A 16835-nucleotide genomic window follows, 5' to 3' on the forward strand; every position below is an offset into this window, starting at 1 on the left:
AATCTTTTGTGACCTCAATTCCTAAATATGTAAGTTTATATTGCGTTATTTTAAATGGGCAGGTTTGGAGAGCGGAAATATCTCTGACCTTTATAGGCATTAATTCACTCTTACACCAGTTGACCCTGTAACCTGAAAATGTACCGTAATGACAGACCGTTTCTAAGATTATTGAAATAGTAGACTGAGGTTTAGTGATATATAACAGGATATCATCAGCATATAATGATATTTTGCTTACTGTATTCTTTGTGCTATATCCATGTATGTTGGGGTTAGAGCGAATAGACTGTGCAAGGGGCTCAAGGGCCAGGGCGAAGAGTAGAGGGGATAGTGAGCAGCCCTGTCTAGAACCTCTATATAGACAGAAAGGAGGAGAAAGAATTGTATTAGTAAGAATCCTTGCACATGGCTTGTGATAGAGAATTCTTATCCACTTTTCAAAATTATCGCCAATTTCAAATTTTCTTAGGGCTGCGAAAAGATAAGACTATTCTAACTGGTCAAAAGCTTTCTCTGCATCAAGAGAAACAATGACCAGATCATCTATGTGTGTGTTTTGAGAGTAAATTATATTAAAAAGACGTATGAGATTTGAAGACGAGTGCCTATTAGGAATAAACCCTGTCTGATCGGGATGAATAAGTTTGTCCATTACAGAACTAAGTCTAATAGATAAAGCCTTAGCCAGGATTTTTTGGGAATATGATGCTTTTTGTAGCAATTTTCCCTGTTGTCTAATTCAAATGAATGACACTCATAACATTTCACACTGTAATGGGGAAGAATACCCCATCAGTTTTATCCCCATAAACTGGGATTGCTGATCAGGGTGTTTATTTTTAGAAATAATCTCTGGATTATCACAGAGAGGGGTTTGCTATAATCCTTAAAGACTCCTTGATTTCACCAACATTGGCATAGGACAATGCATTCTGGGCCGTGGGTTTCCAAAACTAGCAACTGTTATCATTTTATTTAAATCAGTGTATAGGGGATAACGCATATATGGGTTTGCATGTGAATTGTAAGGAATGTTTTTGTAGGTTCATTATTCCCATTTTTTTTTTTTTTTTTGATGCCATCAGTTAGAAATCATTTTAATGTTAAATTGACACTTTCAATCGGACTTTTGCATTTTGACTCTTGATCAAGATGCATGAAAATGATTGTTATTGTTTTAATTCTGCATTTTATTTTTCATTGTTTGCAAACTGATGATATTGTTCTAATGTAATTTACGATCATGTGAATCACCTAAGCTTCATGACAATTCTAATAACATGCAAAAGATTCCAAAAGTGTTAATTTTTGCATACACATGGAATTTATGAGCTAAAAAAACGCAATATCCTTTTTAGTCGTTTTTGTTTTATCATGCATCTTGGTTTCTCTGCACTTTCTTACACTTAGCTCAGTCTAAAAATACTTCGTGATAAGATTTATAATTCAGATGGCTAAAAGACATTAAGACGTTAAAAGGCACAGATTTGTGCCACGTTTCGAGACAAGCTTTTCAAATGTACCGCTAAACGTGCTGATGGTGAATGATAGGACGCAGCCTCCTCTGAACGACGCCAGTAGGTCGCAGTAACATCGGTGCCGTTGAGTTCACACAATACGAGGGAGCACAGCGGCAGCCAAAACCCAACTATAGATTGTTCAAATTGGTGTGCTTGACTGTTTTACACCCGCATAATGTAACAATAAACGAAACATTACAACCTTCGGGAATGGAAGCCAGAAGCTGGCTTTTATTTTGACTGCAAGAATGTGGTGCGGGGAGCCCTGACAATACGCCGTTTAGCGTTCAAATGGAAGATTGGCTACTCCAGCTCATTTCGGTGGATATGTTGCCGTTGTTTTTTTTTACACAGACCCTTTCTAATCGGCATGGATCTTCGGATTTGGATTCTTTTACCTCTTTCGTGTATTGAGCTGTGAAAAGAAGACAGGCTACGCCGATCGACCGGGATTCAACATTCTCTGCCTACCTCGACATTTTGCTACCAGGGATTTAAATAATCACGTGCTACAACAACGGAAAGATTTTTATAGAATCTAGATAATCAGAATTGATGTGGCCGTCTGACCTTTAATTAATTCAGTCTGGAGGGCAAAATGAGTAGGGAAAGGCCGAAGAGAAATATCATTCAAAAGAAATTTGTAAGTGCAAATTTAAGTCAAATCGTGGGCAGATGCTTGTATTGTGGTAAAGGCTGAGGTAGTTTATAGCCTGTCTCTAACCTCCTGCTAGTTAGATGGTGTAAGCAGACTGACGTCTTAATTACATATATAAGATATATGCCAAGACTGTCCCTCCTATCCCTCCTGCCGTCATTGTATAAGATGTGTCTGTTTTAGTCCAATCGAGTCACGATATGATCAAACTCATGTCCTAGTGAGGTACTGGGGTTATTTTCTCTTGTTTGGCCCATTACCTAAGTAGCTAATCCTGATCATTGGCGTTCAAACCAGAGGTATTATAGTTAACTACAACAAAATCTGTTAAAAATAAGGGTTATTTGAAATAATATAAACGTTAACTGAAATAAAATGCTTATTTACTATAACTAAATAGAAATGAAAATAGTATGATATAAATAAATAAAATACTAACTTATTTTCAGGTAGTTGCAACGGCAGCATTTCTCAGTTTAATTTAGCTTAATGTTATGTACTAAAACTGAAATAAAAATGAATAAAACTATAGACATGAAAAAAAAAACTAAACTTAAACTAAAATAAAATGGAAAATATAAAAATAAGAACTAATTCAAAATGTGAATAAAAAATATAATAGCATGTCAACTAAAATAACATTTGATAGATTTGAATCTGTGTTAAAGGGTTAGTTCACCCAAAAATGAAAATTAGCTTGTTTTACTTACCCTCGAAGCATCCTAGGTGTATATTGGCTCCGTGGGATGAATAAAGGCTCCCTGTAGCGAATCCATGAGTTTTTGTAAGAAAAATATCCATATTTCAAACGTAATAAACACTTTTCTCTCACTTTTGTTATCTATCATACGCGGATCCGTTCCAGCGGAAGGTGTATGACGTATGCGCAGCACGCGCGCCTCTGAGATATGCTAGTATCGCGAGTTTGTTTAATAGGAGCAAAGGAAGCAAAGTTTCCTTACTTTAGCAAAGGAAAACCAGTCTCCTCTTGGTTTATATCGAAATCCTCCGACATTTTTCTTTGCAAATCTTCGGTTTGTACTTCTAATTTGTGACCGGCGTTTTGTTTTGTTCTCTCTCCGCATTCGTCACTAATCACGCAACGCCGCTTGTCTTCCGTCATCTGCCAGAACTGCTTCAGTGGATGACAGTCAGCGGAAGTGAGAGAAAAGTGTTTATTACGTTTGAAATATGGATATTTTTCTTACAAAATCTCATGGATTCGCTACAAGGGGCCTTTATTCATCCCACGGAGCCGTCTGTGGCACGTTTTATTATGGATGCGTGCGCTTTATTTGACGACTTGTGGACTGTTCAACTGCAACACCTGCTGAGTGCCATTAAACAGCTTGAAAGATCAAAGACAATTTTTAATATAACTCTGACTGGATTCGTCTGAAAGAAGAAAGTCATATACACCTAGGATGCTTTGAGGGTAAATAAAACACTAACCCTTTAAAGTTCCCTGTAATTTAAAGTAGTAAAATGTTCAGGTCCACATGCATTATTTCATTTGTGTACGTGTTGTATTTATTTCAAACTATTACAATTTTTATTTGTTTGATTTGTGTTTTTTAAGAATAAATGAGAAATAGCTTAGACATTGAAGACCTATTACTTAAACTTGCATCTATACCAGAGGTTGTCAACCTTTTACCTCCAATGCCCCTTTTGTCCACAACAATATCTGAAGGCCCTCCTCAATGGTATGTTCTTTATAAAATGCTTATGACATTTTAGTAATTTAAATGACTTTTCCAGGTCTAAAAATTACACTTAAAATTAGAATACCTCATATATCCATGTTTTTCAAGATGTGTGGGGACAGTTGGAACCCAGGTTCTTCAAAAAAAAAAAGCTGTTGAGCGGTTGAATTTAAAGACATTTCTTTATTTTAGTTATTTCGTCTTATTTTAATTCTATTTTGCCTTATTTTAAATACTTTTAAGTCACCTGGAGGTCCCCTTGGAAGTTTGCTGCTGCCCCCTAGTGTGTCCCAGACCCCTGCCAATCTATATCCCTTTGAATATAAACTTATCTGGGAAACATTATAATCCATCTTGGGTGTAAGGAAACAGGCTCAGGACAAAATGCTGACCAACATTTCTAGATTCCAGCAAAAAAGGAAAATAAATGGAATAACAGCAAAGTATTCAAATGTATGATCTGTTATTCTTTGAGGGTTACCATTTCTTTCAGTTGCTGTCTGATGTCTTTGTTTCCATCAATTCTCTGATGTTTAATTGCCACATGGCTTGAAGTACAAGCTCTGAACATTGAGTTTGGTTATATGAGGCTGGGAATGATCAGTTTAAAGATGATAGCTTCTTTGTATGGAGCTCTCTGCTTTGGCTTCAGTTGGTATTCGCTGTAATTCATTGCAATCCTGTGGATCAAATACACCTGTCGCTTAGATGTTTAGATATGTGAAGGCACTAGCACACTTATGCTGAACATCAGTCAGAGTTCAATGTGAAGGTAATTTTATGAATAAACCTCTACTGTTTTTGAAAATGTAGGGCTATGAAAATAAATAGCACTTTGTGCATATTGAGACTGAGAATGTTTTACATTCTTTCTTCTCTCTTGCCAAACTGGATATGGTTGGTTATTAAATCAACAGCGGGATCAAGAGATTTCTGATTAGAACTGCATGAATCAGCAGCAAAGTTGATATGTCACTTTCCATTGTAAACCGGCCTGTATTTACATAGTAACTCCTCTGTTACAGTTCCCATTATGCCATTTGAACTCATTCTTTCTGTTCAAGAATATTACACAATGTCATTCAGAATTAGGTGAGATTACAGCACACATTATTACTGGGGATTATTGTAATATTATCAAAGTTTAGTGTAAATGAACAGGCTGCAGAAACGAGGAAGGCTGTATGAAATCGCGTTTCACGCTTTCTCCCGAGCACCATATGTGAAAACAAATCTATTTAATGTGACAACATCAGAGAAATTGGCAGATATATATCGCTCTGTGTTTACAGTGAGCACAGGCCTGCTGCACGTGACAGATATGGCCATCTAAACTGGAAGCTCTTGTGTCCCACACATTTTCTTTGGCTTCAGCAGTCAGAGATATTTGATATACGTTTAGCTCCTTTAGACTCATCCTTAGCATCAGTTTGCTTCACACAGTAACAGAGAACTAAAGCCCATGCTACACTGACCCAGTTTAGGTAGCGGTACATTTACAAACACTATAAAGACTAATTAATTCAAAGTGTTTGCTTTAAACATTATTCTTTTAATCTAGAAAGTGTTGACCGTTATTGCAAATCTTGAAGAACTGGTTTAGTGGGGTATCTCAACCAATAAGAAGCCAGGCTGTTAACTCAAAAATTGTAGGTTTAATCCCAAATAAGGGTGACGATAATCTATTTCAGTTAAAATTTCAGTTTCATAATCTAACTGTATTTTCATTTATGATTTATTTCATTCTCCTTTTAAACTTTTGGTCCTCATCCCTGTAACTGACAGAAACATTATGGGCCTTTAATTTGTCACAATCTGTTTTCACTTCAGTCACTGGATTGGTTTTTATGTCTCAGTGTAGATTGGGGGTTTTGGTCTGCTTTCGTATGATATATGATTCCTAATGAGGTTTGGAATATAGGGCCTGAGGAAATATTTGGTCACACTTTATATTACAGTGTTTATTTTACTGTGTATTTACACAGGTAATGAATAATTCTAATGGACTACATGCACTTGCTGTGTAATTATTTTGTAGAGCTGACTGTTATTATATTAATTATAGTAACATGCTTATATGAGATGCTTGCACTGTAAAATGAAGTGTTAAATAAGGTCAAATCGGTGCTGTAACACAACAGAATTGACATGTTAGATGTCATCAATTCATCATATTGATCTCATTGTTTCACTTACAGTTGAATGTTTTCATGAATTTGAGTGCTTATTATGACACTATCCTATAAAATATATATACTTTTGTTCTGCAAGTATGCATGAAATGGATCAAAAGTGAAAGTAAAGACATTTATAATGTTACAGAAAAATTCTATTTCAAATGGATGCTGTTCTTTTCAACTTTCTGTTTATCAAAAAAGCCTGAAAAAAGTATAAATGTTTACAGAAAAATATTAGGCAGCACAAGTGTTTTCAGCATTGATAATAATAATAAGAAATGTTTCTTGAGCACCAAATCAGCATATTAGAATGATTTCTAAAGGATCATGTGAAACTGAATACTCAAGTAATGATTGAAGTTATTTCTGTCAGGACCACTATCGTCAAAATGATAGATACTTAGCATAAAGTTTGGTTTGGCGGTATGATTCTGTTCTGGGCAAAAAACTCCCTGCCCATCCATGCAGCCTGTCATGAATGAGCAGGGAGAGCAGCAATAATAACCCCCCTAGGGTTAACAGAACAGAACAAGGCAGATATCATTAATGTACTTAATGATATTTAAGTGTAACACTTTATTCAAGATAAAGGAGTCTGATTAGCAAGGAATATCAGAAAACCAGCTAGGTGAATGTATAGAGTGCTGTCACTGGAAACAAAGTGTCCTTGATAAGTAAACCTATAGGATGTGGTGCTACAAACAGGATTGTGGGAACTCCCCTGAGTATTGAGCCCTTTGTTTTTGTACAGTCAGTGAGGATTGTGTGGCACAGTACTGAACCTGGGAAGACCAAAACATTTATTTACAATACAAGCATGAAGATCAGCAGCTCTGTTGTTCTTTATGCGCTTTTGTGGTGGATTGTTCATAATTTTTCATCAGGACTGTATGTGCTTTAACAAAGCAAAGAATTTTGAAATGCAAATGCACCATTCTGAAGAAATGTATTTATTTATTTCTTTTTTGTGTGTGCAATTTGTCACTGTGGTGGTTATACTAGTAAATATTCCTGAAATGTCTGTGCAGTTTGTCGAAGCCTTCTTTCTTCTGCACCCATATTGAAATTCTGGCTGATAAAGATAAGTTGAGAATTATTTTCATGTTACGTTCAATAACTGAGAGGAAAAAAGGATCCACACACAAAAAAATAAGCATAAGGTTATGTAGATTTATTCCATCAAGGCCACAAAAAAGTGCAAAAGGTCAAAGAGACTGGCAAGTGTGAAACATTTTTGGGTTCAACCCTTTGTCAGTGCCATACCTGAGAATTGGCTGATATTATTAATCTGTTCTACACTGTAAAAAAATGACTTTTCGAAGTTGTAAATAAAACAAAGATTACTAGATTGTGTTTTACTAGAACGTACTATTTAAAGGGGTCATATGATGCGATTTCAAGTTTTCCTTTCTCTTTGGAGTGTTACAAGCTGATTGTGCATAGATAAGATCCCTGAAGTTGCAAAGACTAAAGTCTCAAAACCAAAGAGATATTCTTTATCAAAGTTAAGACTCTGCCACACCCCCCTAAAACGGCTCGTTCTAACACACCCCCACATATCTACCTCACCATGTGGAAATATTTGCATAATGCCTCCAATTCAGAATTCCATGTTTAACTCAATGTTACTTGCAGTTTCTTTGTGATTTTTGGTGAAATTTACTAGCAATTTATAAGCAAATATTGTTTCTACACCAAATATTTTCTGGTGTAGTTAAAAAAAAAATCAGTACTTAGAAACTAAATAAATGGTTTGGGTGCTATACATTTAGGCCTCACAATATAATGTAGAGAATGAAAAATAATGATAGATAATAAAAATATGATTATTAATAAATATGAAGATGACTAATATGACCTTAACTCATTTTTATGCACAAACGCATACACACAGCATCCCCACTCCAACATGCACTTTTAATGGAAAGGGCTAAACCATTGCAATAATATATTACTATCCCTTAGAGCTAGATGATGGCAAAAATAATTTACAATTTAAAATATGCAGCAACAATTAAATATCCAGTGTTAATGATAAAATAATTTCCAATATATATCCTATCCTATTAAAAAAATAAAAAAAAATAAATATATATATATATATATATATATAGATAGATAGATAGATAGATAGATATTCTCAGATAACCGGTATAGGGCAGATATATCATGCATCCCTCTTTACAGCCCCTGTGAATTCATTTCCAGTTCCATATTTTCAGGAATATTTCATGTTGTCACTAGATTTTTCTTCGTGAATGCAGTGGATGTGTGACACTGAGGGATGTTGAATGGCTTATTTGAGAAGCTTATGCCAGTCATTTACAATCGATGCTTGTACGGTGCTGATAGGCCGGTTTTAACATAAAGTTGTTGGCCCTGGGTAAATAATAGATCCGTTTTTACTTTCATGCCAGCTTGCTTTTGTTAACATTAGTAGTAAGTCAGCTGTGTGTGGGTGTGTGTGTGTGTGTGAGTGGCCAGTGACTGGTCAGAGATAGATAGCAAGGTCAGATTTGATATGTTAGCAGGCTGGCCCACAGCCCGTCTGCTCCTGCTGCCCTGTTTAAATCTGATATGTGCGAAACAGCGCTCGCAAACCCAACTAACATTGGTGAGCTCTGTCTGAATCAATGTCTGTGTAAAACTTTAGGTAAAGATTCATCCTGATTATGCAAATTGCTATAGACTCAAGCTGTAGAAATCCATAAGGAAGCAGTTTACTTATTAAAGCCAACATGTTTAATAAAAGCAATTTTACAAGTTATCTGTATGCAACTCAAACCCACTGACTAGAATTAAACAAGCTTCAGTCTGCAGCCTATTATTCTGCCATTATTGCTCTGACTTTGTCCTCTGTTGTTTGTTTTTTTGCTCTTTGTTGTTGTTCTGATGCCTTACTTTGGATAATCTTTGGATTATAGACTCCAAATGTAAACATGTAAAAAGTCCTCTAATTCAACCTATATATGTCACTAGCATGAAAGATCTGCATTGTGCTTATGGTGACAGACTTATCCTCATGACTTCAGACACAATACACCTTTATCAATAATTGACAGGGTTGCTGTCAGCGTAATAAAAGCCAGTTCACGGTTTAGAGGTGTGTGGTGGGAGATGCTAGTGTAATTGTAAAAGCTGCTCGGAGCTACATGCACAAATAGCAAACTGATGTGGTTAAAAGGAAGATGCATATGAGGCCGTTATCACAGAGGAACTGATTATGACAGTTAAATGAGCAACATGAATCTGGTTTTTAATTGATTTAGGAGATACTGGGCTCATGTGCTATCTGTGATTTAATGTACTGATATGAGACCTTTCCTTAAATGGAAATTTCTATATGTACATTAGTGCACAGTGTATTTTATTGGGCTAAACGGGCATGTTTAGTGATAATTGAGAAGTTGTTGCTTTTCTTTTATGAGGTGTGTCAGGCCTTCTTGATCAAATAATAGACCAGGAGAATCATTCACTTAACTGCCAATTTCCAAGCATCAAGCATTGGCATTGGCAACGGACCTTGTGCTGGCATAAGATCAGTGAATTTGGCCATAAATCCAGAGTGCTTCCATCCTTCAGTAATGCACAGGCTTTGTGCTTTAAATCTACTGCGATATAGACCCATTTATCAGTCTTATCATTGAAGGAGAAAATCACAGTTTAAAGCCAAATGACATTCATAATATTCATATTTATGTATATATTTTGTATTTTGTACGCCATCGTTGCAAAGTTTTTTGTGAAAGAAATAAATACTTGTATTCAGCAAGGATCAAAAGTGACATTAAAGACTTTTACATTGTTACTAAAGATTTCTGTTTTAAATTAATGCCATTCTTAAAATTTGAATATTGTAATAAAATTGTAATAATATTTTACAATACTACAGTTTTCACTGTATTTTTGATCTAATAAATTGGTGCGCATGAGACATATTTGAAAAAAGTTTTAAAAAATCTTACCAACCCCAAACTTTTCAACAGTAATGTGTGTGTATATATTAGTGCTGTCAATTGATTAAAAACATTGAACTAATTAATTACTATTTTAATCATAAACACATGTTCACATTGAACCTCCAAATTAATATAGAAACAACATAGTTTAAAGTGGCTTAAGTACAGATGACATTTTTGGGGTTTCGTATTATCAGAGAAGCATTTACTTTGCTGTCTGGCATTTTATTGACTGTGGCTTCCACTTTCTAGTGGCTCTTTTTGTGGGACCCTACTTGCATAATCTCATAAATAATACAGCTTGGCTGTTGCTTGTGAAATGTCATATCGTTTTGAGTTCACCCTGACAGCGACTTTCACATGACCGCCACAATAGACCTGTGGAAGACCGTCTCCATGGTGACTAGAAGTTCCCTAGAGAGTGCCACTTTCTTCGTGTGCTGTGGGGAGGCCCTAAGCTGGGGTCAAACACTTCACATTGTCCTAATCATCTCAAGTATTTCACGTAGCTGTCACGGGGGTTGGGGATGGGGACGGGCAGCATGATTACGATTCTTGCTATCAGAATCCGTTTGCTAAAATAAGGTACATTTGTAGTGATAACAATAAATCACATATGTAAAATATCAAACCTGGCTTCATGAAAGTGCCAAATGCAGTGACAATTATATGACATTCCTCTGTGTTTGGCCTCTCATGCTGTAGAACTGCTTTCAGAGGGCTGACTCACTTCAGTTCAACTTCGATGCAGGAAACTGGGTGAATGTGAGCAGTTCACCTATTTGGAGATTCTTGGCATTAAAACCTCCTGAACCATCGTATACACTCAGAAAAAAAGGTACAAAGCTGTCACTGGGTACCCTAAGGTACAAAATCTAAAATGTGCATCAAATGCACTAATATGTACCATTTAGGGGTAAATAAGGTGCAGTAATGTACTTTAGGATACCTAAGTGACAGCTTTGTACATTTTTTTTTCTTCCTAAAAGTGTCTTGTTTCCCTTGTAACTAGCCTGTTGGTGGGCAATTTAGTGACCGTGCAACACTAGAGGACATGATTGAGACCAAGCTTGGTTGTTACCCCATTTCTGGTGATTTATTGATGGGTTAAGGCAATGGACTGTTATACTAAAGAGATTTAACAGTTTATAAGAGATCACGTTACTGAATGAAAGACATGTTTTGAGGCTTTAAGAGAAATGTGAAAAACAGTGAGGTCATTCAGCTACCTAGTTTGAAAGATGTCTTACTACAACACATTAGCTAATCTGTGGGGAACAAATGTTATACTAACACTGAGAGCATTTGTTGTGATTGCTTTTGGAGCATTCAGTAATAAAAGGCTTTCTGACACGTGCTGGGATGGAGAAACTGCAGCCAACTGCACTATTTATAGCACAGCCCTCTGTCTGTATAGCTGTGGTTTCACAATACAAGAATATTTTTTTTTCCTTGTCCACTCTCAGTGTTTGTCATTTCATTTATTTGACTATTGTTTGACTAATTAACCCAAAACAGTTTATTTAGAGAGCACATTTTTCTTGTGAGATGACTTTAGGCCACATCTGTTTCATTTTTAGAGCTCTAAAATAAGCTTTTTTTCCTTCTGCAGGATGATAGCGATGGGATCCCATGGTCGGAAGAGAGAGTGGTCCGCCGGGTGCTCTACCTCTCACTTAAAGAGTTTAAGACGGCTCGGAAGGGCAAAGTGGAGAATGGCACTGGAATAGTTAATGGTGAGTATATATCTTTTCTAGAGCAGTGCTTTCAGTGATCTCAACTACTGATGGGTGCTGACCTTTATAACAGCTGCAGCAAAGATCTCACGTCTGTGACCCTCAACATCTGACGCTGCTGCTTTCAGCTGCCATTCTGAACCCCTTTAGGGAATGATATGCTGAGAATATCATAACTTAACAGCGGTGCTAGAATGAGTTTTTAAAACGTCACTATATGGCACTGAGACTGAGCTCATGCTGACATTGCCAGGTAATCTTTCGAGGCATATTAGCTAATTAATATTGATAAGCCAAGTCTTCACCTTGGTCATATTCATGAATTTAATTCATATCCTGTTCTATGTGAAATAACAGTGGTTCATTCTTTTTGATCAATTCACAGGCACAAATGAACATATTACATAATTTACTTGATGTATTCGCCCTTCTATCTACTAAAATGCTCTGAAATGTGCAGTCTGATGTGGTATTTTGAAGGTGCATTGGTATTCGATGAATTCTTTTAGCTTAGACGCTGAGATCAAGAGCCAGCTGTGACACTCGGGGAGGCACATGGCGCTGTGGGACTTTTCTTGATTTCCTCAGCATCTCAGTGGTCCATTAGGAGTATTATTGTTCTGCCATGATTGCACTGAAAATGTGTGAGCAAAGTAAATTATGCCCTTAATAATGCCCTCTCTGTATGGGTTTCATGTGCTTGGGCTGTGAAGCGCTTTCACGGCTCTCAAATCACTGCACTCTAATGGGGTGAACTCAGTGACCTGCCTGCCTGTGTATGGTGCAGTGCATCATCTCAGGGAATGTCAAGGGCATGAACAGAACACCTCACGAGCCCTCTGCTTTATATGCATTCAGTAACTAACACTTAAGGATTCCTTTGGAATTGCTTTGTAATCAAAAGCACTGCATTGCGATCATTGCATTCAGAGATTCGTTCGCATTCACTGTAATTAAAAGGCATCAGGCAGACTTCTAAAAGCTGCATTCTGATTCACAGGTTTCTGCTGAAGTTCACTTCACTTGACAGAATTTGTTTAGAATTTATTTAGAATTTTCCAGGGAACATCATCAAACGCAGACATACTTGTGTAAATAAATAAATAAATAATTAAAGTAATAAAAGTAATTAATCCTTCTCTATGTATACACAGTATTGGCATTAAATTATTTATTAATGTCTATTTTAAAATATCAATTTTAATATGAATAATTTTATGTCTAATGCAAATATATTTATATATTACAAATATTTACATAATATAAAATATGTAGTTAATAATTTGATATCATTAATCAATTTATGTTATGAATGTAATATTATTTGCAATTTTTAACATGAAAATAAATTTAAATTGGTTAATGAAAAATATGTTTGTGCCTATTTAACTGTTGTGTTACCAATGGACATGATCGTTAAATTATAAGGGTCACATCTTTTACATCTTTACAGAATTGATTTATTAAAGTTTCACATATGGTCCCATAAATGCTGATAGAGCCATTTTATTCTCAATTTTGTATGATGGGGAAGAGGATAGACAATAACTCATGCACATGTTATATTTTTTGTTAACACACTAAATGTTTATTTTTGGCGACTTAACATGACTGAAACCTTAGATAAACTGGAGGCATTGTGGTTTTCCCTACTTCCTGTCAGTTCATTCTGAGTGTGCTCTTAGTCTGAGTGTCCTCTTGTGTTTGTTCACTCCAGTGCTTAGACTGAATGATTTGAAAAATCCTGTTTCAAACCTCTTCTTCATTTCAGAGGCCTTGAAGAGTTGCTGTGGGTGCTACACCCTTTAGATTTGTTTATTTCACATGTGAACATATCTATGTCATAGCAATGTAAAAAAAAAAAAAATAGGTTAGAGCAAAACATTTTCTTCTCTATTTACGTGTATATGGTTATTGCTTAAACTTGAACCACACCTTCTTTTCCCAGGCTCCTTTGCAAATGGTCATTTGAATGGTCCGGGAGCTAAAGCTGGGCGGTTCGCAGGAAGCTGTAAGTCAGACCGGACACAACATGCAGTTCAGAGCAAAGACTGCAGCCTTGAGTACTCAATAGAGGGGCCTGTCAGAAAGAGGTGTGTTTAATAAGACTATTCTGTGTGAGACTTCCTGCACAGTATATTGTGGCACTATAGTATAAACAACTGATTTATAACTTGAATTGCCAAAAAGATACAGTATGAAGTTACATTCTAGGCTAATCCATACTGTTTACCAGCAAAACATCAAATCAGGGAAGTTTTTTTTAACTTTGGTGGGGACATCCAAGCATCAAATCACAACATACTGTGCTGTTGGCCAATTTAAAAAATGACTTACATAGTCAGACTTTTTGCTGAGCTTTTATATGTCAGACCAAATTGCTTCCCTCTGCAGGTCTTCTATACGATTAGATTAACATCTCTTTTCCTACCAAAGGATGTTTCCATATAAGGAAAAAAAGTCTTTTTTCCTTATATGGATTCCAAAAATCTGGTTTGTGAACTAGTTTTTAGCCTCAATAAAACACTAGCCATCAAATGAAAGATACTAAAAAAAAAACTAACTTGAAAAATCTGTCATCATTTATTCTCATTTTACTCAAAACCCACAAGACTTTCTTCAGTGTAACATAAAAGGGAAAAGGAAAGGAGTCAGTGTAAATGCTTGGAAAAGTTTGACTAGTAAAAGCTTTCAAAATTGCTTGATGAATAAATGAAGGATGGAAAGATGCATAAATAATGACAGAATTTAAATTTCTAGGAGAACGAATCCCTTAATTTCCCTAATTCCCTGTTTCTCATACCAGGCCAAGACTGCAGGCTCAGAGGAAGTTTGCTCAGTCTCATCCCTGTTCTCCCAATGCCACCCCGCTGAAAATGCTGGAGGGCATGCCCCCAATCCCAGCCAGGCTCAACCATCTCACAAGACGCAAACCCAAAACCGAAGACTTCCTTACCTTTCTCTGCCTAAGAGGTGGGTCTGCTCTCTGTCTGTCTTCATTTTCCCATTCTATCAACTCTTAAAATGTTTACTGGCTCCATAATTCTCCACCTCTGGGCAGCACATATTCACCTCTCACATGGGAGTCACGGTTATTGCTGGCAAACTTTTGGGTGACTCTCTTGTGTGTGCTGCTGTTATTTATTTTGTGTCTTGGCTGATCTCACAGTGTACATTTTCAATTCCAGTAAGCAGGTCAAAGGTGACAATGGCAATGAAAAGCTCCCGAAGATGAGGAATTTCTTCTTATTCATTGGAGTTATACTATTCAAGTTTATGAGGAGAATTAATTGGAAATTAATTTGAGATCCTGCTCTATACATGCAGGTTGCTTTTGTTTTCTTTTTTAAATATAAAATTCCATTGACTGGACAAACATATGTGGTGTGTTGATCCAAAACATCTTTCAAGCAAGCAGAATATTTCAAGTCAGTTCGGTTTAGTTGGGTTGCATATGTTGTAAATATTATGAGAGAGAGAGAGCATCAGTGAATATATTTACATGTACAACAAAATGTTAATAAATGTGATAACTGACATAAAATATTGAAGTTTTAAAATGTAAAAATTAAATGTAAAATTTTAATGTTTTACCAGTTGTTGTTATTGTTAACTAAAATTAAAACTGTTAAAAATTAATTAATTAAAATAAAGCTAAAATAAAATTATACAAATAAAAAAAATATTAGATGAAAATTAAATAAAATGAACAAAAAAACTTTAATGAAAATTAGAAATGATGCCTTGGCAACTAACTGAAGTAAAATAATTTTGAAGTACTAAAATTACTAAAATTAAAACGGAAATAAAAATAAATGAAAACTAAATAGAAATAGAAATAAAAACGACAAAAGCACATAAAATAGCTAAAAACTAAAATGAAAATATAACTGAAAATATAAAAATAAAAGCTAATTCTTAAATATTAATGAACACTATAATAATATATAAATAATACTAAAGTAACATTGGTTGCGAAATTAAAGCATAAACAGATAAACTCACATGACGTGCATATAATAAGTCACCAGAACTTTGAACAATTAAAACGTTTACATATACCAGATAAAAGAATTAAGCTTAATTGGTGTAAATTTGTGCATGTAAAAACAGTGCTAACATCACCAAAGTCTGGATTGGTGGCGGCTATACATTCTGCTGCAGTCCTTCATCATATTTTTCTTCTCCACTTTTCTGGCAGAACAAACATAGAGGACACAAATTGAGTTAACGTCATACTTTCTCTTATTCTCTCTCCCTTCCCACTCACTCACATTTCCCACGTTACTTTGAAATGGTTAACTTTCTCCGTCTCTCTTCTTTCTCACACACGGCTGTGTAAAGACAGGGAACTGACTGATTGGATTTGCCATGGACCCTTGGCTGAGGGCAAAGTGGGTTAATGGATTTTCAAACATAAAGAATGTAAATGAGAACATCTTATCCCAGTCTCCATTCCTTCCCTTCATCATATCAAACCTCTTTTCGTTATTGGGTTAGAACTGAAAGCGAACGTAAATGAGAGAGTGGCATTATGGATCAGTTTATGGATTTTTAAAATATAACCTGAGCTTGTAGTGTCACACAAGTCAAGGCTGATTTAATAGATGCCATAAGCCATAACTCAGATGCACTGGCAGCTGGTGCTTCTCATGACCGAGGAAGCACAGATGTCACTTATAAGTGTAAAATCGTTTATTTATGTATTTATTTTTTGTTGTCTGCTCCTAAAAGCTGCTTAATTAAACCTCACTAAAATTACTTAAAGGGATCATCAGATGCTCATTTTGCACAAGTTGATATGATTCTTTAGGGTCTTAATTAAAAGTCTATAACATACTTTGGTTAAAATTTCTCAATGTTAGTGTAAAAAAAACACCTTTTTAAACCTGTCAAAATCAGCCATTATAGTCCATGTTGCTTTAAATGTTAATGAGCTCTGCTGGCCCCGCCCCTCTCCTCCGAGCTGCTCTCAGAGAGACTGTTTACTTTACTTTCAATTCATGGTGAAACTTGCTAATTAGCGCATTATTAGGAAAGGTGATTTGCAAAGATTCATAAAAAACCCTTATACTC

At 35.7% G+C, this 16835-nt stretch overlaps 1 protein-coding gene across 2 annotated transcripts in view; it reads left to right on the forward strand.

The window, feature by feature from the left end:
- The first annotated feature begins 1609 nt into the window (after nt 1-1609).
- The window catches only part of LOC107657689 (protein Jumonji-like), a 34066-nt gene continuing 18840 nt past the window's right edge, over nt 1610-16835 (forward strand). For both annotated transcript variants that reach the window (XM_016445880.1, XM_016445881.1), the window contains exons 1-4: nt 1610-2166; nt 11636-11759; nt 13708-13852; nt 14566-14732. In XM_016445880.1, coding sequence (XP_016301366.1) covers nt 2122-2166; nt 11636-11759; nt 13708-13852; nt 14566-14732 — 481 coding nt within the window. In that variant the 5' untranslated portion in view covers nt 1610-2121. The remainder of the gene's footprint in view (nt 2167-11635; nt 11760-13707; nt 13853-14565; nt 14733-16835) is intronic.

The sequence above is a fragment of the Sinocyclocheilus anshuiensis genome, unplaced genomic scaffold (assembly GCF_001515605.1).
Source record: "Sinocyclocheilus anshuiensis isolate Anshui unplaced genomic scaffold, SAMN03320099.WGS_v1.1 scaffold43, whole genome shotgun sequence".
Lineage (NCBI taxonomy): Eukaryota > Metazoa > Chordata > Actinopteri > Cypriniformes > Cyprinidae > Sinocyclocheilus > Sinocyclocheilus anshuiensis.